A 22,393-nucleotide genomic window follows, 5' to 3' on the forward strand; every position below is an offset into this window, starting at 1 on the left:
CCCTTTAACGACTCAGCTTGGAAAGGAGACGTGACGTCACTGGAGACGACTTGAACGTCAAGTCGAGTCGAACATGTAACCAGGCCTTATGTTTAGATTACCGCTAGCTGACTGTGTTCATTACGTCTCATTGTGTGTTTTGTATATTGGTGTGTGTCTGGGCAGACGAAGATATAACCGGACAATTACTGTCCCAAAATTACCAATACTGGTACGAGTGCTACGCCTTACCATATTTGGAATTGAATCCTCTACGTTCGATAGGAAAACAATCATGGCTATGTTACCATGACCGACTCAACTAAAATTGGATGATTTGCTAACTACAAAACAAGCCTCTAACGCAGCGGTTCTCAACCGGGGGTCCGCGGACCCCTGGGGGTCCGCGAAGCATTTTCAGGGGGTCCGCGAAGCCTCCAAATATTCGATAACCTAATTTGTATTTTTTTAATTCGGAAAATCGCGAAGCAGAGTCGATTCATTACTAGTAAAACTCCAGAGCTCACCTTGACAGAATGGCCGTCTGAGACGGAATATCCCACTGCGCAGACTCATTTTAATAGGCCTTTTGCAGGACTTCGATCACGTGACTAGGTCGCATAGCAACCACAAATTGGTTAGCAAGCTACTTTCTCGCGCACCTATTTCAGTGCTAAATATCGCATATTGTACTGTTGATTTCTAGTTGTAAACGTTTCGGAAATTTGTTGTAGAAGTCATCAGAGATCTACCTATGCTAGATGCCAATCCTGTACAAAGCATATAGAATGATATCGTCAGAATTACGCAGAAATCCGTCGTTAACTTAGCCGTATTTCGGATACAGTATATTATCGTTTTCGGGCTGTAAACGTTTTATATAAAACGCATGTGTCATGGAAATGCGCAAGGATTCAAATATGTTTGATGTCTTTGATTCATGAACTATGTAAACTCCTTGCGTCAAAATGATCGACATTGTAGCCGTTATTTGGTACCGTAGTCAACTATGATTTTATGACACAAAATTCGACATTGCAGGACATTGACTGCGTGATATTTATTGCAACATTAAGTTAGGTGTGGATAGTATACTATACTATAGTTGTATTGTAGTGGTAGTGTGTAATCATTGCAGCATTTTGATGATTGATATCGATTGCAATATATATATGATACTGATATTTTTAAGCCTAGAGACAATGACTGCCAGTGCCAGTACGTTGATGTGTTAGGAATTCATGCCATGTGCTACATACTATATATATATTAAACATCCTATGCTATTGTATGGCTTCTCAGTTAAACAATTCAAAATATTTAGACCTCTACACCTATATTACAAGTTATTGATCATTCTGTCATGCTGCCAAGTGCCACTACCCGAAGAAAAATGATTATCAGCTCCAATTGAGGGTGCAACAAACTGTCCCGAGGCCTGGATTACATGATTGGTTGCTTGGATTGGATTACTTCACTCTTTGGCAGAGTGCAAATATCTTGAGTTTCAAGACATGGCTATAGCACATGTATACGAATTAATGATCTGATGGATTATCCCAAGAGAGCCGAACATATAGGCAACTAAGAAATTGATAATGCCCTCGTCAAGAATTCAGCCTGGAGCCAATTATTATCACCACATAAAATTCGGTCATGCAGTAGATGGCAGCGTGGTTTCATGCCAAAAGAAAATGTCAGCAGATGATCTGGCCACTGACTAACTGTCCTGAACTTCTTTCCAGATGTTGATGTCTGCTTTGAAAATGATATTTCATTTGTGTACAGCAAGACAAGCGCTCTTCCGTAGATGCTATGAATCTGTATAGACAAGTGGCCACTGGCCATGGAGGTAGATGAAAATACATAGGCATAAGAGTCTCGGCAGTTATTGAACTTGATAAGGTTAACATGCATTTTTCTTCAACTATTTCTTATGCTCTGGGTATCGAATGCACAAAAATTAATAAATTGCACTTCTTTCCAAGTTTATTTGTAAATTCAATGAATCAAAGAATATCATAAGTTCAGAATATTACGGAGTCAATGCAAAAGAAACAATGTTCGTCGTCTTTAGAGGATGTTTCGGAGTTGGTTGAACCAATACACAGAGGGGGTCAGCAACGAAGTACTATTTTACCCGAGTACTAGCGTCATTATGAGTTTAGGCTACTTCCACTTCTACTTGACACTTTTTAGGTACCGTAGTACTTTTTTGTCAGGTTTGGGATTTTGTCAACTAGAAAGTAGCTTTGGCACATGATTGCATTCCCTTCAAGCGTGAGGTTGTCATAACAACTGGGCAAAATAGCCCCAGTACCACGGTAACTAAATCAATTTTTGAAAATTGCACATATTTGTGGTGTCATCACCCTTTTGCATTGATCAAGAAGATGCAACATGAAATGTTTACAGTTGTCACGTGGCATTAATTTCTAAAACTAAGGGACCCTCAACCAAATCTACTTCATGTAACGAATTTCTTGACTACTTTTCAGAAATTCATTTCTACTTCCACTTGAAGTACTTTGGACATGTCCTGGAAGTAATTAGTGCTACTTGTACTGGAGTAGAAATTGAGGCATTACTTCTACTCGGTTTCCAACAATGGCCACGTTGACCACCTCTGGGTATAGGATGACCGATCTTGTCACTGCGTTTGAGCTGCTCTAAGAGGTATTTGATAGTTACTTCCCTTAGTTCGCTAAATAGCGCACATATGTGACATCAACTATTTATCAAAATCGCGTGTGATTTGCCAAATCCACTTCAATCGCAGTTGTGAAGTAGTGCTAATAAGATCGGCATTGTATAAGGCAACAATAAAGTGCACTGCATTGCTTAGTCTTGATGGCAGGTTCTCCCAAAAGATACTTCCGATGTGTTCAGCGACATTTGTTTTATAGCAGCACGCCAGCACCCAAACCAGCAGACAGTATATCCTGATCCTTGCGGGTCCCGGCTGCTTCAGTCATATCTTCTATCCAAAATCAGGCTCCACAACAGACAAATAGTTCTGGTTGATCCAACAAATACTCTTACCAGAGTATAAACCAATCGCTTTACTTCAAATGCATAAATTTAAGTAGCCTACATATGATCACTGATCAGGGTTGAGTACCGTAATACGACTACGTTACCGATGGATTTCTGCGTAATTCTGACGATAACATTCTATATGCTTTGTACATGATTGACATCTAGCATAGGTGAATCTCTGATGACTTCTACAACAAATTTCCGAAACGTTTACAACCAGAAATCAACAGTACAATATGCGATATTTAGCACGGAAGCAGGTGCGCGAGAAAGTAGCTTGCTAACCAATTTGTGGTTGCTATGCGACCTAGTCACGTGATCGAAGTCCTGCAAAAGGCCTATTGCTTCATTGCCAATAGCCCACTGATACAAACATTTTGCTGTTTGGAAATGTTTTATTGGGGATTGTGAGAAAGAAAAGTTGGAGGAGTAAGGTCAATCACGGGGACTTAGAAATGTTTACAAAAATCGGTTTTCTCTCGTGATACATATCCATTTTTCCATAAGAACTTTAAAGGTCAACTGCATGTCCGAAAATACTTTTGCTTATTTCGTAGATTATGTGGTTAGGAATAAGAAAAAAATAATGAAAATGAAAATTACGTGATAGTTTTCAAGTAATTTAAATTACAAATCGAAATTCCGAAAAACGGACCCGAAATCATCCAGCCGTGAAATGACGTCAAGTAGTTGACACAACAAAAATCCTTGTTATTCCTGTTGGCTGTTAGGTGGGATTCGTTGCTTAGATTTGCTGTGGATTTGAATCATTGGGTGAGATCATGAAGGCTGTGAAGGAGGTGATTCATAGAGTCAGATTTTATGTCGCGTATGGTTGCTCCAATGCGCAATATGCCGTGCCTACAATGTCTTTGCATCGCTGCCAAAATCCATCCGTATACCGTCAGGCGACCTTATAGACAACCAAAGGCAGAGACATTTTCAATGACGTATCCGAGATACGCAACGCGCAATAAAGTTGATTGCTGACCTCGGAAACTCTCACACGTAGTGCCGAGGTACTGCAGTAGTGCCGTTCATACTTCATTTTCACGCACCAGTGAAATTGTGGTAATGGCAGAGGAACGCACTTCTAAAGCTATGCGCAAAGTGTCCAAAATCGGTAAGTGAAAATGTACTGTGTTAGCTAGTATTGTAAGAGTGTAACTAACCGTTTATAGTAGTATTGACTGTGGTACGGTGGTCATCAAAGTAGTTATTGTTTACACTCATGTGCATGTGCAATCATCATCATCATTGGTTTATAAGCAATTTTATCAGTTCAATACACCACAAAAAATGCGATGAATGCAATGAAAAGACAGGAAGATGTCTAAGCGACAAGGAGTAGTCTATGGAATCTGACACCCACCTTGGCCTAGGCGATGTAAAGAGGAGGCATGCACACTAAATGAAAGTAAAGAAGATAGTATAGAAAAAGAAAGCGACAAGAACTAGGGCGGCATGTCATGGGAAGCGAGATCGATAGATCAGTCGTGGTCCGGTAATCTTGAGGATGGACTGTATATAGGCAAATAACTGAAATAAGTATGCCTTGAAAAACTTTGAGTAGAAGTGTACGTAGTCTGAAATAAAGCCACTTAAAAATCAATTAGGAAAAAAGATGTATAAAGGCATTAGTTAATAGGAGTCTGTAACCTGCTGACTTCATGATCTATAATGGTTATGTCGCAGACCTCATTTTAATGGAAGAGTTGCTATTACTTTTGAAAATAAACTTCTGTTTGTGTACATTTGTAGTCATATAATAATATTAGTTACTTAAGTTACTGAATGAAGACGGTCAGATATCAGTGACTAAATCTCTCAAGATATCGACAGCTCAGTAAAAGATTGAAACGTATCACTATCACCATAGCAGTCTAAAAGTTAGGTAGGATGCAGTTGGCAATTCTTCATATTTATGATACTTCGGAACAGCATTTGGTATACTGCCTTTGATTCGACTTTATTATAAAACTCTGCAATGTTTTTACACCTGCTTTAGATTCCTGCAATGAAGAAGTTGACGCATGTATTCAAGCAAGACCAGATACGGCGGAGTCGACCAAGTCTATTGCGATGGCTTCCTCATTCAACTAGCGGCATCGTGAAAATTAGTTGAAGCCATTGCTGGACAAAAGAAGCTATTGTTGGACACAAAACTATATTTCTCTCCCTGACACAGTAGTACTGTTGATGGATTGGTTATGTTGCATTTATTATTTTCAATACAATTATTCCTTCGCGAAGAATTGCAAAATTGAAATCCTTTGAAAATACTAGATGTGAATTTTGATCGGATGTACAGACAGGATTTCTCGTTGGTTTGTGTCGCAGAATCCCAATGGCCAGCAAACAAAACTTCCGTACAGATTTTCTCAGCTTCCTGAAAAGCATAATTGTTGTGTTACTGACGGGTTATTACTTGGCACCCGACTCAACGTTTCATGTGAATGAGACTCATTCGCTCATGCATCGAACTAGATGGTATAATTATATGACAATATTCCTGTTGATATCTATAGTGAGATATCTCTCTGATTGAGCTACTGATTGAAATGCTGTGATGCACTAATAATTCGTTAGTTGCTCTCCCACTAATAGTTTGCATAAGTTGGCAATAACCTCCATCCTCTATCCTGTAATTGATAATACCAAGATTAATAACTGAAAAGAGGTAGGGTACTCAACCAAATTACACATACCGGTGTATTTCATTTGGTATAGACAAGCGGCTTCAGCTGAACAAGCTAGGCTGATCATACTATATATTACTAACCTCCTTAGGTTATTCATCAATAATCATACTCAAACGACCCCTCGTTTTCGGAGCAGCAAGGAGTTCCACTGATACGGGATTGAGCTCATCAACACTTGATACGTGTTCACTGTTCAGTTTAAACATTACTTTCGTAAGCAAGGGCAAAAACATACTTACATTCGTCATCTGAGTAATCGCACTCACTTGGTGAATCCATTACAAGCGAAACCTCCGCGATAACTAACTAATATAATCGCCCTGCTACTGCAAAAGCACCAGCCCTATAGCATACATCCGCAGCGGCCAGAAGAGATGTCAACTACATGACGTCACATTGAACATTTCGCTTTTTCTGTAAACATACCAATATTGGGACTTTCAGTCCAAATTACGGCAATTTCCGATTAGTTTGAAATACGGAAAGTCGGCAATTTCGGTATGAAAAAAAATTCTGAACATGATTAGGCGAAGTTGTTTATAAGATGCAGTTGACCTTTAAGATAAGCTGCTATGACCAGTATGTTTGTCAATTTGTTGCGATCGTACCCAAATGTGCCGTCGGAAGCGCTCTGCGTTATTATTACATTCGCCACCATCTATATTTGTGGAAATGGATTTTTGGCAGTCGCTCATATCAAATCGAAGGCGCTGATTTTCAAGACACAACCACGTATTTCAAGAAATGCAGTTGCGGAATTCGCTTTGAAATATAGAAGTCAACCCAATTTCTACATGATTAGTACGGTCTTATTTTTCAAGAAAAGTCATTTTAATTTTTTGTTACGTGGGTTATTGTATGTATTATGATGCTTCCCTGTTGAGTAGTAAGGTATGACGTCATGTCTTACCTAACTGTGCATGACCAATTGACCATATCACTCGTGCTTGACCGCTTTTTCTCTTATCTCCTCTCTGGTTGGTGACACAGGGATGCCATAATAAATGTACAGCAAGAAACATTTATCACTAAGGCTACAGGTATCATTTGAACAAGACAGATGACGATTGCACGATAATAGAGCTAGATTTGAACTAAAACTTCGTGGGGTCCGTGACAGTCCAAAAGGGGTCCGCGAAGACAAAAAGGTTGAGAACCACTGCTCTAACGTCAAGAGTGACAGTCAACATCACATCGTTCCACTAACATCCCGAACCTGAAGCACATATCGATGTGGACAGAAAAAGTTCCACTTTTCGTCAATATAGTCATTTAGTCACGAATAGGGCTGGGCACATTGGCGTAGCCAGGGAGGGGCAAAAGGGGCGATCGCCCCCCCCCAAATTTTTGGAAAATTTTCGTAAAATCAATAAATATTACAGTACTGTGGGGCAGATGAACGCGACCGAAACAATTTCTTCGCGCTTCGCGCGATATAGTGCCCATAGATGTCTTGATTTTATCGGTTTACTAAAATAAAATTCTGAAAATAATCATAATTCAGTTTAGCTGCATTTTCAATTATGAGAACACAACAATACTCGTAGATACACATGAATAGCCCGAAGTCGTTGGGTTGATTGAGTCTAGGGGTTTCACTTCAGTATGGGGGGACTATTAGTTCCGGCAATTTCCGTTCCGGGACAGACGAAGACATAAATACGACTGGCACAGGAAAATATCGCCACCTCCCGTTGTTAAAAAGTGCCAATTTGAAATCGCACGAGTTTGATCCAAGTTTTTCTTTAAATTTGGTCTGATATGTATCAGCGATTCCAATCTTTAAAGTAGCGTCAATCTTTACCAGAGGTTACTAAACAACCCTGCTTTAACTAAGTAATTATTCAGAATGGACACCACTTGCTCATATACATGGACCGATATTATTGATCAAAGTCATTCATTTATTCAAAACAGTTTTGCGCTCCGCGCCACTAGGCTCGAAATTCACACTGATTTTTCATCACTTAATGTCAGCGATTTGGGCTCGTTCGTCAATCGATCTCCTAATACAAGCTATACTTAGAACTGGAAGCTTCGCCATAGGGTGTGTGTGTGCGTCTAAGAATCGCATGTATAATGGGCAGTGATGAAATTGCCCACGGAAGGATGTACGGTCCCATGAGGTGTACCCTAGGCTTACCATACGTCCTCTTTTAAGAGGATTTGTCCTCTTTTTTGACTTTTTTGAAAGTGTCCTCAGAGGACGCTATTTTGTCCTATTTTTTGAGATTTTGTCCTCTTTTTTAGGATTTAGAGCAGATTTAGAGCAAATTGCGAGTGATATGCCACATATTAGCACAGACGTGAATTTAGCTCTGAGCGAAAAGATGACCTTTTTTTTTTTAGTTAACCAGTCACAAAGTGGGAAAAATTAACCGGTTTTTGAGAATTCTACTCCGATTTTGATAGTTGGAAATTTATGAAAAAGTGTCCTCTTTTTAGATTTCCAAAATATGGTAAGCCTAGTGTACCCCCTCCCCCACAAAATAATGTTTTTCTGTCTACGACCTTGAGTGTGGGCGATCTTTTGAGTGGTGACAGCTTTCTCCGCAGGTCATGAAGTAACTACAGTAAGAAAATGAAAACTGTTCCGCCCGGCGCACACCTTCTAGCAACTCATAAATGGTCATGCCGTGTGCAGGAACGCAACTGCCGCACCCCAAATCTCCCATTGGGAGGCGAGCTTGAGCCCAAGGGGAAAATTTTTTCGTAAATTACCTATAAATTAATTATATATTATAGAGTATTTTTTTGAAAATTTATGCAAGTTTTTCAAAATATTTTCGCGCTATACGCGATTTCAAGTTGCCAAATATCTCGCAACATTTATAAAGATGGGCATGTCGGCGTTGGCCATAACAGAGCCACGATTTAGCAAGACATATAAAGTTTTGGGCCATGTAACTTGCGACTCCTAGAAGTGTACCAGAACGATCGGCAGCGAGAAACATCGTAACATCATGTTACGGAGTCATATCAACGTGCCCTACAGTTTCCAAGACACATCACTCAGTTCTATCTGTAAATCTGATTACGTGAGCAGAGAGAGAATAAAAATTGATAGCAATATATATGCAATTCCCTATCATATTGACCGATTCAATCAAGAATTATAGAAATTTTTGGCGCTTCGCGCGACTCGGCGTGATACGCTGCCTCAGTGAACGGCCCCAATCTAGATGACAAGTTGTGGTAAACAGCGGATAGCCTGGGGGGGCAAAGCCCCCAGAAGTTCGGATTATCGTCATATGGGGGCCCAAGACCAACGTTTGGGGGGGGGCTGACGAAGTGCTCTTACGGCCCTGTATGAACATGAACATACAGTTCCAGTTGCATAATTGAGTGCCCCTGAATATTCGATGACACCACTTCTATCAGCCTTACCGGTAAATCTGATAATGAAAACGTATTTACAATATGCAAGTAACAATATAATAAACCAATTTATTTCATTTAACCTTGAAAAATCTGCGCGCTTCGCGCGAAAGTGTTGGCGCCCGAGTTTTCCACAATCATATTATTATAACATCACTTTATATCTGTGAGTGGAATATATGTATAACGATCGCCCCGGATGTTGTGGTAATCATACAATAAGGGCCAAGACCATCGTTGTTTCACCTATTTTTTTCTTATCTTCAAGGGGGGGGGGGGGTTACGTCATCGAATTTTTCGCCCCCCTCAAATATTTTTTCTGGCTACGCCCTTGGCTGGGCACAATGATTCGAGTACTCGAATCTGAATCGAGTATTAATTTTAATGATTCGAGTAGAGTAGTAAAAAACGATTTTTTCGAGTACTGAAATTATACGCTCCTCGCCACTGAAAGTTGATTTATTAACGAGGAGTTTATCAACGCTCAACGAGTTTATGCTAATTTCACTATTGAAGCCTTGAAACCTTGATTGGCCGTATCGTAGCATACGAAACATGAAGTACAAAGCTACGAACGTGACTGGAAATAGCACATTTCCAAAGTCATGATCATCCCACAATATTGTCACCAAGTGCAATGAAATCGGTATGGTCGAAAAAAAATAACAAAGTATCCTTAATATGATGGATAACAGGCAGTATATTCTTTGTGGTCGCTTAAAAGGTACATATTTGAAATAATATTCTGCTATGACGTCATAATGAGTGATACTCGATTACTCGACTCGAATCATTTTACGTGATTCAGAATCGAATCACTCGGGTACTCGATTTTGCCCAGCCCTAGTCACGAACAGTTAGCCAAGCCCATCAGTGCCAGTAACTGATTTGGCCAGGAATGCAAATTTCAAGATACCAGAAAATACAATTGCATCACAGGCGTTTTATTCTCATACATGAAGTAAATATAATCAAATAGAAAGTTGAAGTTTAAATTTTAACGAACAGAAAACAACTAACATTGCAGTTAAACGTATCTTACATAATTGTGATTTCTACAAATGCTACTGAAAGTCGCGCCAAAAACATGAAACGGTAAATTATGAAAAAGCGGATAACACACTCAAGATTTGAGATATGCACGAAGATATCGATTTTCATGAAAGGTATTATTTATTCAGTAAAGGCCAACGATACTATTTAGGACCAGTGATTGCATGCGGTAACATCACAATGAATTAATGCTGCATGACCTTATTCCGACTTATGGCTCGATCCATATTTAACGCAAGATTTTACAGAAAGGTTTCTAGATATATATCCATTGTACAAGACCGCACAAAATTCTCTCATTCTGCTGTGCGTAACAGTTCCTTCATTTCTGCTTGCAGTTCAGTAACTTTTCTTCTCAACTCTTCATTTTCATGTGTAACGTCCTTCAACCTCTTCTTTGCGGTTAGATTACTTCTAGCAGTGACCTTCAGCAACGGCAGTAAGAAATGGCTGTTGAGTTTGCTAAGCGCTTGTACGTGTACTGAACTGTTGTGGAGAGTTGTCATGAAATCGGTTTTGCAGCTGTGAAAAATTATACCATTATTATTATTTTATGAATCTTATTAGACACAGGACACAGTACACAGGCGGTAACAGCAATTTCAATTTGTGGTGATAAGCATACTAAAGCATCTGATGATGATTGTGGTGACAAGCAACTAAATTAGAAATGGGAGTATGACTTGGCTTTTGGCCAATCCCGCAAAACAGAAACAGGTTGTGTATATAGTATTTCGTGGTCGAGCTTTGCTGACATAGCTAAACTATGTTAAGATGACAGTCCAAGGCAGAGATGAGGGGTGGGTTATCGCTTTGCTGTTTGGCTTTTTGCGGAAAATTATTTCAGCATTGTGTTATTCCTTGCTGCATATCGGAGAAAATGTAATTTACTGCAGTCTCCCAGGGGCGTTAGTGAAATGGGAAAGTACAAAATGTGACAACTACGCAAGAGCTAAGAGCAAAATGCTGTCATGTAGGTTTCAAACCTGAAGAACATAATATGTATGCATGATCAATTGAGAAGCAAAGAAAGAAATGGAACATGCAGACACTCTGCAAATCTTAAACTGTTGGGTTATACAACGGAGCCTTCAGAGTATCTCTTACCCTATTAAAAAAAACTTGTGAATAAATGCAACTTTGGTTGAAAATAAGTGCAACCCTAGTCAGTTATTCTGCAGTGGCCGTGAAGATTATTGGATTATTGCTGCTATTTTGAAAGTAGCTGAAATATACTTTTCATTCCATCATTTTCCACTTCCACTTCAAGTAATTATGACACAACTTGGAAAATTCAACGTCTACTTGTAACCAAGTAGATATTTCCTTCATAACTTCAGCGTCTACTCCACACTGCTACTTTGACCACGTCTGGCGATCAGACAGCAGTGCTAAACAGAGAACTGAGGAGAGAAGTTAGTGAGCAGAGAGCCAGTGATATCGATTCTTGGCGGTGCCCAATGGGCACAGATGCGGTTGCAATTTGAGGTTGTCGCAGTGTTGGGATCAAGTCACTACCTTCGAGTCACGAGTCATTGCACATTTTGACTCAAGTCAAGTCACAATTCAAGTCACGTTGCCTTTCCGAAGTACGAGACATGATTATGTCATTGCATTTTGCTAGCTGTCTGAAATACAGATTGAGTGGTCATTAATTTTGAACCGATGAACGAATTCAGAGTTCAATATACACGCAAGGAAGCGCTGTACCGCTCACATATACGTATAACTGCTGAACTACGTAAGTAATTGCATAGCCTCAGTTTACAGTTACCAGCCAAAATAGAGAAAAGAAACGAATTGATAAGATGCAATACATTACCCGTTTACAAATTGATATGATACAATTCCAGCCTGCGCCAATGGTTGGGGACTATATAAACTATTTTCGATTTCAATAAAACAAGGTTTGGTTAAGGTAAGAACAGAGAACAGAGAGTAGAAGTACACATTTTGCTGTTAAATTACTTTACTATTCTAGTTTACGACAATGTAAGCTGTAAGCTTCGATCACTTCGTTTGCGGTCAATTTATTTGTGAGAAAACGATGGAGGCTCAGTAAAACGCACGGTCATTGAATTATTGGGTGACACCACCGTTTCGTAAACGATCCGAACATATGTAAGATACAGTGATTTTATTCGACACCAATTACTTGATGACTTGAAATTGACTCGTGAAATTTACTCCCAGTCACGAGTCAATCCACATTTCTGATACGGCAAGTCAAGTCATACGAAAAGGGTGAATCGAGTCATCCCAACACCGGATTCTCGCAGATGATGCTCGTGTACAAGTTGAAGTGAGTGTGTGCGAGAAAGTCTTGTGGCTACTCCCGGTTGTGAGGTTCACACAGCGGATTGCTTGAACAATGATTTGACGGATGCCCTTCCCACTGTAAACCTACCCGTTTACCTGTGACTGGGCCCAGCATTGGTATTTCGCATCAGTAGAAGTAACACGATGAAGTTCTACTCAAATTAAATCAGAGACTTAGACACGCGGTGATGTTATCTACCTGTTGGCTTTCCGAAACATGTCACACTCTTCTTGCATTATTATCTTGGGCAGTTCTTTCAAAGCCGCTGAATTATGTTGCCGGGTTTCCGTTCCATGGGTGATAACGATGGGAATGGCAATGCTGTCATGCCTAAAAATGTGTAAGACTTGTGAAATCATCAGAGATTGTAAGATACACAAATTGAACACGAAAATTTGACAATGCGAAATTGATTTTGAAAAAGCTTAGCACTGGTAGGAAATTGTTTGATATCTCCCTCCTATGCATAGCTACGCCTGCAACGGTACTGTAACACCAGACTCACCTCACAGTGCTTTGATGCGATGCCGGTACAGATTGAAAACAAGTAACGTGGACGGATTGCTGGCAAAATGACAAAAAAAGGTTATTTCAATATCACTGAACTCGAGCAGTCATGAGTAAATTGGGAATGAAACTACAGATTTCAGCGGATAAAGTGATATTTTCTGTCGATATAAAAATTGTGATACATTTCCAGTAGAAATAACTCATGAATACTCCAATAAGTACACTTTTCGAAAAGATATTCAGTTATCGTACCGTATCATGCTGTTCTTACAACTTCACTCTCAAAACTACTTTCAAAATCAGAAGCGTTAAAAGCACAATGTTTCTCCAAGAAACAGTTCCGGTAGAAGTAATTAGTTGAAAAACATAATCACTTGAGTAAGTTGCAAGTATAAATAGAAAGATATTGAGGCCCCAAGAGTTGACACACAGTTCCTTAACATAAACTTACTTCCAAACTAGACTTGTCCTCGTTGAAGCAAGAGAAGATAAGCCCGATAAACGTATCGTCCATCATCTGATACACAGCTTGAGTGTCAGTGTCTACGAGGTATTAAACATATGATTTCAACTGACATCTTGTTGCCAAGTAACAAAAAGACATCATCTCATTACCGACGTGTGAAGGCCAAACTGTTATTTTCGGATGAGAGTGGTACCAACCGACGATGCGCATTCTTTTACCGTGCTGAAGAGACATCTCGTTTGGACGCAGTCAAGGAATAAAATCTCACAGAAATGTTTGTTCGCATATCGAGCGATAGGGCAGACAAATTCATGTTATAGAGTGCAGTCTCTAAGACATAGGTCAAATTTGATATTATGATAATCGTAGTGAACAGAGAAAGTGTGACCGGAAACCCTTGATAATTCAATACCTGCATATAAGACTCATTCCTTACTAGCATGGCTGTGCACATCGGTTCCAGAACTAGAATCCGAGCATCACTAGTGATTAGTAGCGTAAGTGCATAGAATTACAAAATAATTGTGATGACGTGTGACAGGCATTGTTTTCCTTGTGGCCGCTAAAAATAACACATTTTTGAACTTTCTAGGTCAATAATACTGAATGGAGTCACAATAGGTGGTGCTCGGTTCACCCAGGTGCGTAACACCCCTACCGTACTTCCGAGTTAGTCTCCAATGCTAACAAGATTTGACTCGGAATCGGATAATTGAGCAGTCAACCCCTTGTTGAATGACCTCCTGAGTATAAAAACACAAAAATCGATGCCACACGAACCAATTTTTGTACGAGCTTTAATCACATCATGCAGGTGCACGACACTTGAAATTGCTACAACATTGAAAAAGGATATCTCGACTTTGGTCGAAGCGTTCGATAGTTGCTCGACGGATATTTCGACCCTGTCTTTCCGCTTGTCGAGTCTACGCAGCGACATTGTGGCCGTCACGTACACATCGCAGCCGGCTTCCTGGAATTTTCGATTTGTAAACAATGTAGAGAATGAACCCACGTTCGACTTACGGTTTCCACGACGTCTCCGATACAGAGGCCCATGACTTCTTCCTCTTCGTTGGAAAGCGCATGAGTGAGACAAGCGTAATGAGCGTCAGCTTCGAGCACAACAGCGCGCACCGATCCCATGGCAGTTGTGCAGTGTTGATTCGAAAACTTTAAAATCAAGCAAAACTGACAGCCGTATTTTGTAAGGCTGACATATTCACTCCATCGTAGTGCAGTCAAGTATTCTAAATACACCTGTAACCATTTGAAAGCACAACAGCAAAGATCAGTACATATAACATGTTGTATCGTATGCCAAAAGAGGTTCTTTATCCATAATTTCGAGCTGTGAGTTGTGGATTTTCAAGGGTTTGTATATGCTACACAGTATCGATCATGAATAGTGCAACACATATATAATAATACCATAATTCCACCCGACACAGTCAACAAATACTACCGACATTACAGAATCTTTTAAAGGCGTTCAAGTAGTCACCGAAATCCCAAGTAGGTGAAAAAGAGTGCTTGAATAGCGCTCCGAGTAGCCTTTGTAAGTACTTTACAACGATAACAACAAAACATTCATTCGCTGATAATTCAATTTACAAAATGCCCGGTATGTGATCATTCTATCTCTGGAACATCCTCCTATGATATTGAATATCAACGGAGGTTCATTACCTTACAGCAATTAGAAACCAGATTGATAGGGAAAATGTGTGGGTAATTGAAAATTACATCGTTAGCCAGAAGAATCCAAATTCCCACTTCGAGTAATTGTACCGTACCGTAAACAGGGGTAACTTTGGACAATTTTCAACAATTCCGCTTTGTATCTCGGAAATGCTGGGGTGTAGGGGAGGCAAGTTTTGTGTTTTTTAGGGGTCATGGAGCATAGATTAGAATTACCTAATCCAAAATCTTCATGGTCATAAATAAGTAACTTATTTTTGTAAATTATCCGTGTCCAAAGTTATCCCTGCATGTGGGGTAACTTTGGACAATGTAGTTTTTTGTATGCCTTTACACTCAATTGTTTATGAAACCTCGTAAATGAGGCGTATTTGGTAAGAGTTGATGAGAACAGTGGCTAAAACTGAAACAAAATAGTATATGTCCGGCCTATTGCATGATTTTTACCTAATCCCCCTCCCCCCCAAAAAAATATATATATAGGTAATTTATGAAGGCTAATGGGCCCTTATTCATCTCTTATCTCAATTTCCCTCATGCCTTCGCCAATTGGGACTTATAAATAACGTATGGTGATAAGGGGTATCCCACTGGCAGTGTCAGCAATCGACAGCGAACGTTAAACATGTTAACGTGATTTATTGCCGATTTCAAATATATTACTGTTCTTTAAAAGATACACTTTCCCTTTCCTATCTCCTCTGATGGATATATTTGTCGAAATTTACGATATGCCGTATTCAGCAGGCGCATCTCTAGGAGTATGTGATAAGTTTTTGAAGTAGCTTACACCCGATTACAATCTCTCAGCTCATTGCCTACCAATTTTTTCATATTTTGGCTAACTCTAATTTATTAACCTTCTCATTCCATTTTAAAAAGCCATCAGGCCGGTAATAAGGAATATAGTTGACCATACACTTCGACACACATGAAGCAGCCACTTTCCAGAGCTCTAAATATTACATTTTCCACTGTCCAAAGTTACCCCGTTCTGATAAAATTTGACGGGGTAACTTTGGACATCACATTTCCTTGTATTGATCTAAGGGTGAGCCCACTGAAATTTTTGCCATGGATTAAGACTGCTTAGAGGTATCTGCTGCCAAGTTTTCAATCTATGAATCAGATGCTATCTATGTTTGGTTGTAAGAAGTTTATTGGCCATTAATTTTGATGAAATTGACCCCCGCCATTAATTTATCAATGTTGGGTCAAGTTTATATGGTAGTGAAATGAATCCACCTTCTATTGAGACTACTTGTGGTACTGTTGCCACATGAAAAAGAATTGGACATCCAGCGACAACCCTTTTCCATCAATAACCATTTAAATCTTTTCCTGCTTAGTGTCCAAAGTTACCCTTAAGTCCAAAGTTACCCCGGTTTACGGTACCACAGATTGCACTGCAAAACAGAAAAATAACGGCCAGCTACAAAATACCAGGATGCCGTCCCAGAATTTACACACCCATGTCGTTTTGTTAAAAAATAATCAATTTCACGTCCATTTGCTATAGTATTGGGGCACTGGGAAATTTTATGTTTTGAAATGGTGAAATCTTTCAATGGTGCAACACGGCCAGTTTGAAAATCCAATCATAATCATAGTCCTGCTGGAAGGATGGTAATTCGAAGGCGGTTGCATATCTGCTTTCATTTTTGCTCGCATTCATTCACACCTCACTCGCGTGTCAGTGCCACGTGAATCCACGGGCAACAGCTCGAAATCACCAGCTTCGGCAGCTTCATAGCCGTTCCTCTCATTCCTCCGAACGCAAAGCCTGGAGATGTTTATTAAGCTCTTGCGTTATCGCCTTAACAGTTTCCAGTATACGTTCTCTATCCTTCTCCGCCAGCCTATCGCCGCAACGCTGCTCGAATTTATCCGGATGCCATAACACAAGCTGCTTCACGATAGTCTTCTTCCTTTGCCCGTTGTTGCTCTCCGCGCTCAAATTGCTAAGCAAGACTTCCACCATCTCGGCGGCATTGCCCTGACACGGCCAGGGTATGTCGCGGAACCACAGTTTCGAGTCTGACGATTTCAAATCGGCTATTTTCTTTTCGTAACGTTGCCGTTTCTGCGCCATTACTTCCGTTTTCATCCGCTTGACTTGGGCAACACGATGGTCTTGGTCCCGCAGCAAGTGCGCCGCGATATCGTCCATTTCTTCTCTCCTCTTTCTGTGTTGGTATTCCTTTCGGCGTTTGCGATTTTTCATACCGATGTTTTTGCGTTGGTACTCTTGGAACATTCTGTCAGCCCATTGATCATAAGTTTGATAGTCATTTTCTACAGACGATGACGCAGTATATTTGCCTTCCGTCTCGTAATGGTCCGCTTCGGTTTCAGACTGGATTTTCCGCTTCCACTCCTCTTCCTTGTCCCATTTTTCTTGTATCTCATCCTCTTCTTCTTTTTCTAACTTCTTGAAGAGCTTGTATTTCTCCCTAGCTTTCAGCAATATCCCAGAAGGCGTATCTCCGTTTTTGTTACTTTGCGATAATAATTCCGGGACTTTTCGTATTAAAGGCTCAATCAGCAACTTGTAGTCTTCGTAATTTCCGTCATCGTAGATAAACTGAGCCGCTATGTGTACTGGAGTGTCTCTATTTCGATCCAAGACGCTGCTTGAAGCGCCGTGCTTTAGAAGACAGCGTACTACGGCGTCGTCACCCAGTAAACACGCAATATGCAACGGAGTTCGGCCGATATCGTTGACTTTGAAGTTTACATTGAAATTTTGTTTCGTCTTGCCGTTGAGCTTTTCCAGCAAGGTCTTCAACTTGAGTAGAGAGCCGCTTTGAACATGTTTGATTACTTTCCTCTGGTCGGGCCTCATAGTACAGTCTAGCCACTCACTAATCGATCTAGAGGACTAGGGCGCTAAAAATTAGGGTTCGATGAGTTATTAGAGCTACGGTATGTGAGTAGGCTACTCAATATGATATAATAGTCCTACAAGTAGCCCTACAGTGGCTGTAAATGACTATAAATGTTAAGGAAATAGTAATTTCACACCAAAAATATTCTACAGGCAAACATTGAAAAAAATGGTTGTTGTTGATCTGAATGGCATGCTACGTTATACTAAAACTAATCATAGCGAAATGACCATGAAGCGCGAGTAATTTTGCTTGGCGAGTTCATACAACTTTGACAATGGATGTGACGTCGTTACAACATGACGGAACGGTTGCCAGTGAACCCGTCCCTCGGTGAACTCGGCCCTCGATGAACTCGGCCCTCGGTGAATTCCGCCCTCAGGAAATTTTGAAATTAAGTGTATTAACAAGTATTAATATGAATTATTAAACTAATAATGTTATTATCAACTGATTTGTCGATCTTGTAAGGAGGTCAGGGCATGCGTAGATCACGCAGTCACGGAGTGATCAGATCACGTGATCACGATTGCGTGGTCGGCTCATTGTTGAATTGACTTGGCGAGGGGCGGACGTGCGACATCCTCGTATCTGTTCATGACATCGCATTGGGTCTTATCGCATTGTATATTGTGTGTGACTTGTTCAGATGAAAAATATATCCCAACGATTGTTATTGCTCACATATCAACCACACGTGGTCAGCTCGTTATTGCAACTGTAGGTTGAGGTGGGGTGTTAGGGTTGGGTAGGGTGGGGGGGAGACATTAGGGTTCGGGGAGTGGGACACTGGGTTCGGGTAGGATACTAGGGTCGGGGGAGGGGGGATATTAGGGTTGGTGGAGGTGGGATATTAGGGTTAGGATATTAGGGTTGGGGGAGGGGGGATATTAGGGTTACGGTAGGATATTAGGGTTGCCGGAGGTGGGATATTAGGGTTAGGATATTAGGGTTGCCGGTGGGGGGACATCAGGGTTAGGGTTAGGATATTAGGGTAGCCGGAGGTGGGATATTAGGGTTGCCTGAGGTGGGATATTAGGATTGCGATTAGGGTTAGGATATTAGGGTTGCCGGTGGGGGGACATTAGGGTTAGGGTTAGGATATTAGGGTTCCCGGAGGTGGGATATTAGGGTTGCCGGTGGGGGGACATCAGGGTTGGGGTAGGATATTAGGGTTGCCGGAGGTGGGATATTAGGGTTGCCGGTGAATACAAAATTTCCCAAGGGCGGAATTCATCGAGGGCCGGGTTCACCGAGGGACGGGTTCACCGAGGGACGGGTTCACTGGTAATCGACGGAACGCGGACCCAAATGGTAAAATTTGAAATTATACGTTTTTTTTCACATTGAATTCCCGTGATTGACAAATAGCACAGAACAATCAACATTAGCACGAAGGATAGATCAATGAAATGCAGGCAATAGGCTATTACACACAATAAATTGGCAGGTCGCCAGCAGCCGCCAGGTATATATATTTCTTAGGCTGACCATAAACAATGTGGTGATTTACGGACGTTAGGGCCAGACCAGGGGTAGGTTAGGGTTTAGCAACGTTAGGGTTGAGAGGGGGGCATCTGGGTATTACTCAACTGGGATGCTGATAACCCCACCATGTCGTGTGTTTCGTCCCTTATTGGTCATTTGCAAGTTGAAATCGGACCTTGCCGATTTGCAAGATTCTTGCCTATTTCTTGCAAGATAAATCCGTGCCTAATATTTCTTTATTACGGATGATATGGTATATCTTTTTTTAATCTAATAGTCATAGATTTCAAGTATAAACCAGATATAGCCGAATTCCAGGTACACAAAATACCTGCAAACATTGCCGAAACATGTTGGGTCCGAACAGGCAACTTGGAGGTTTTGCATTTGTCAATGTATAAGCCTACCCCGAATAATAATAATACAGTAACTTTCTTGCGGAATATAACTTATATAATTTCTGAGCCTAATAAATCACATCTTACATATAGAAACTCAATTACAAGCACACATATAACTGTGAGTAACAGTAACACTGCCTAGACCTAGACAAGACATACCGCGTCTCATCTGATCGCTGATTCACAATCGCAGTTAATATGTTATTGGTATACACTGGTACAGTAACTTATACTTTATTATGTACGATAATTTTTGGGATAATTACATTTTGGGAATGCAATAGTCATACATATTATACATCAACGGACCAGACGCAGCAGGTTCCCATATCGTAGAAAGTCGCAGACTAGATTTCTGACGGCGGTTTCTCCTCTTGGACTTTTGCTAAAGTGCACCACGTTCATTTAGTTGCATAGTAAACTGTTTTTGGGTATTCCCCCTCATTTTCATTCGTTTTCTGACTCTGGTTTGTATAGCATGTGAATCGTATAGATATCCTTACCAGGAAAGATAACTCGTTCGGCATCATGAACATAAGTGATGAGCTGCTTAATGCTGGAAATTCAGCCCCGTCTGAAGAAGACTTAGTGGAAATGTACAATAAGTTGCTGCAGACAGATCCTGAGAAAGCCAAAGACATTGAAGAAGCGACAAAGGCATTGCAAGAGAAGGTACTGCCTACTCCCGGGTGTTGTTTGAAAACCAAAAATGTAAAAAGCAACGAAAAAGTATTTATCAACGTATGCACTTCAAGTACAGTTCCTACGCCGCGAGACATCACAGAGAGAGAACTACAAGAACTGGTCGAGTCTATTGAGGACGAAAATGCTATCGTCGACTATCGAGTTCCAATGAGTATCGGCGAAGCTCATGCAGAGTTGGACAAGCAAAACAACGGCTGCTCTGTCTATGATGTTATTATTAATCCAGCTTACCTTGCGAAGATTCGCGGAAGCCAAGTATTCCTGGGATTTTTCATGAGTATCGTCATAGAGGGCGTATATAACAAATATAATGTTGAACTGGATCGGAATTGGATTATGCTCAAGAGAAAGAAGTTTGTAGGAAGCCTGCAAGAACAGTACATGCGCACAAAGACTCTAATTCAAGAAATGCCCGGGACTTCACCTTCTGTTCACACACCCGCTGCGGAGAAGCCAAAATTCACAATACAGAAAGAGCCTGCGGAAGGACACCCGATGTTTTTGATAGCTGAAATAATGCTACCGAAAGCCATTAGGGCAAAAACGATTTCGTTAGATATCGGCGAAGACAGGCTTGTCATGACTGTGAAACCTTATTTATATGATTTGGACATCTTCCTACCATACAGACTCGTGCAAAACCAGTGTGGCTCACAATTCAACGTCAAAACTAAAGTTCTTACTGTAACAATGCCTGTGCAACAGCCTTCATAGATATATTATCACAAATTTTGTACTTATTTACGAATGTGTTCCACTTGGAAGCCTACCCATTACTAGCGCTGGGCGATTCGAGTAATGATCTCTGATTTATACATGTAGGCTTTTGAGTACCTTTAACACCTGTTTTACCGTTTGAATTATTTTTCAAACAAGGCTTGCAAATTTGTGATTTGCAAATTTCCAGACAATTGTGCGCGCTATGGCATGTTATGAAAGTCCAAGGTTGCTCACGTCATGCAGAGTAACTCAGAACCCCAGAAAATCATCGCCACAAGACTGACAGTTGCAGATGACCGCAGGAGCTTGAAGCGCTGTATGTCATATTCATTAGTAGCTTATGGGCGAATTGTGTTTGTAGCAACTCATTTTTCGGTTCACAATTGGACTGCAAGGTTGTTTTATAAGTACGACACGGACCAATCAATAACTTTATCCAGCCCTGCAGTTGCCAACAGAGGAGATGGCTTGCTAGGAAACTCGCAAAGAATTGTTTCAGCATATGCTAGTCAGATATTTCTTTCTTCTGTAGTAACACATATCTCATCTCAACATAGTCCTATACCTTTATTTTGAAGAGTTGGCCCCAAATACAGGTGTTTGCTATATTGGACCAGTTTCTGGTCAGGTTTGAAGCAATAGGTTGGAAGTCACTGCTTTAAAAGACATCGGTACATCATATTATGCATCATTTCTAATACAAAACAGCATTCAAAGTACCCTCTCTTCATTTTCAATTTTTTCTTTTATCACACAAATCTCTTTGGATGGATTTTTATCTTGCCATGTCGCCATGAGTTTGCTCGACAATCTTGGTTTGCGGCAGGGTTGTAATGACTTGAGTTGCATCGCGACTCGACTTGTGCGCATGACTCAAGACTGGGTCTACCAAGACAGGCATTTCATCGTAGTAAAGTTATCACACTATTTTGTTAGTTTGCCTATCATTACTGGTACTTGAATATGCTACCAAAACCAGAAATATTATGAATACGAAGCTATCGATATCACCGAGCAGAGTTGTAAAAAGCTGGTTACACGTG

General features: G+C 40.6%; 3 protein-coding genes across 3 annotated transcripts; 1 reads left to right on the plus strand and 2 right to left on the minus strand.

The window, feature by feature from the left end:
• Positions 1-10,021: 10,021 nt before the first annotated feature.
• On the minus strand, positions 10,022-15,238 carry LOC145437284 (lys-63-specific deubiquitinase BRCC36-like). Its single transcript, XM_080314478.1, has 7 exons — positions 14,474-15,238; positions 14,304-14,420; positions 13,597-13,684; positions 13,433-13,524; positions 12,977-13,035; positions 12,670-12,801; positions 10,022-10,673 (listed from the first exon to the last, which is right to left on the minus strand). Exons 1-7 carry the CDS (start codon positions 14,591-14,593, stop codon positions 10,448-10,450), a joined length of 834 nt encoding a protein of 277 aa, XP_080170604.1. The 5' UTR covers positions 14,594-15,238; the 3' UTR covers positions 10,022-10,447.
• A 999-nt stretch (positions 15,239-16,237) lies between these two features.
• LOC145437282 (NF-kappa-B inhibitor-like protein 1) lies at positions 16,238-18,314 on the minus strand. The gene has a single exon (XM_080314475.1). The coding sequence runs from the start codon at positions 17,991-17,993 to the stop codon at positions 16,911-16,913; it is 1,083 nt and encodes a 360-aa protein (XP_080170601.1). The 5' UTR covers positions 17,994-18,314; the 3' UTR covers positions 16,238-16,910.
• A 2,054-nt stretch (positions 18,315-20,368) lies between these two features.
• LOC145437283 (PIH1 domain-containing protein 1-like) lies at positions 20,369-21,963 on the plus strand. The gene has a single exon (XM_080314477.1). The coding sequence runs from the start codon at positions 20,454-20,456 to the stop codon at positions 21,342-21,344; it is 891 nt and encodes a 296-aa protein (XP_080170603.1). The 5' UTR covers positions 20,369-20,453; the 3' UTR covers positions 21,345-21,963.
• Positions 21,964-22,393: the final 430 nt, after the last annotated feature.

This window comes from Botryllus schlosseri, chromosome 4 (genome assembly GCF_051294905.1).
Source record: "Botryllus schlosseri isolate E-star chromosome 4, Bs_hap1, whole genome shotgun sequence".
Classification (NCBI taxonomy): Eukaryota; Metazoa; Chordata; class Ascidiacea; order Stolidobranchia; family Styelidae; genus Botryllus; species Botryllus schlosseri.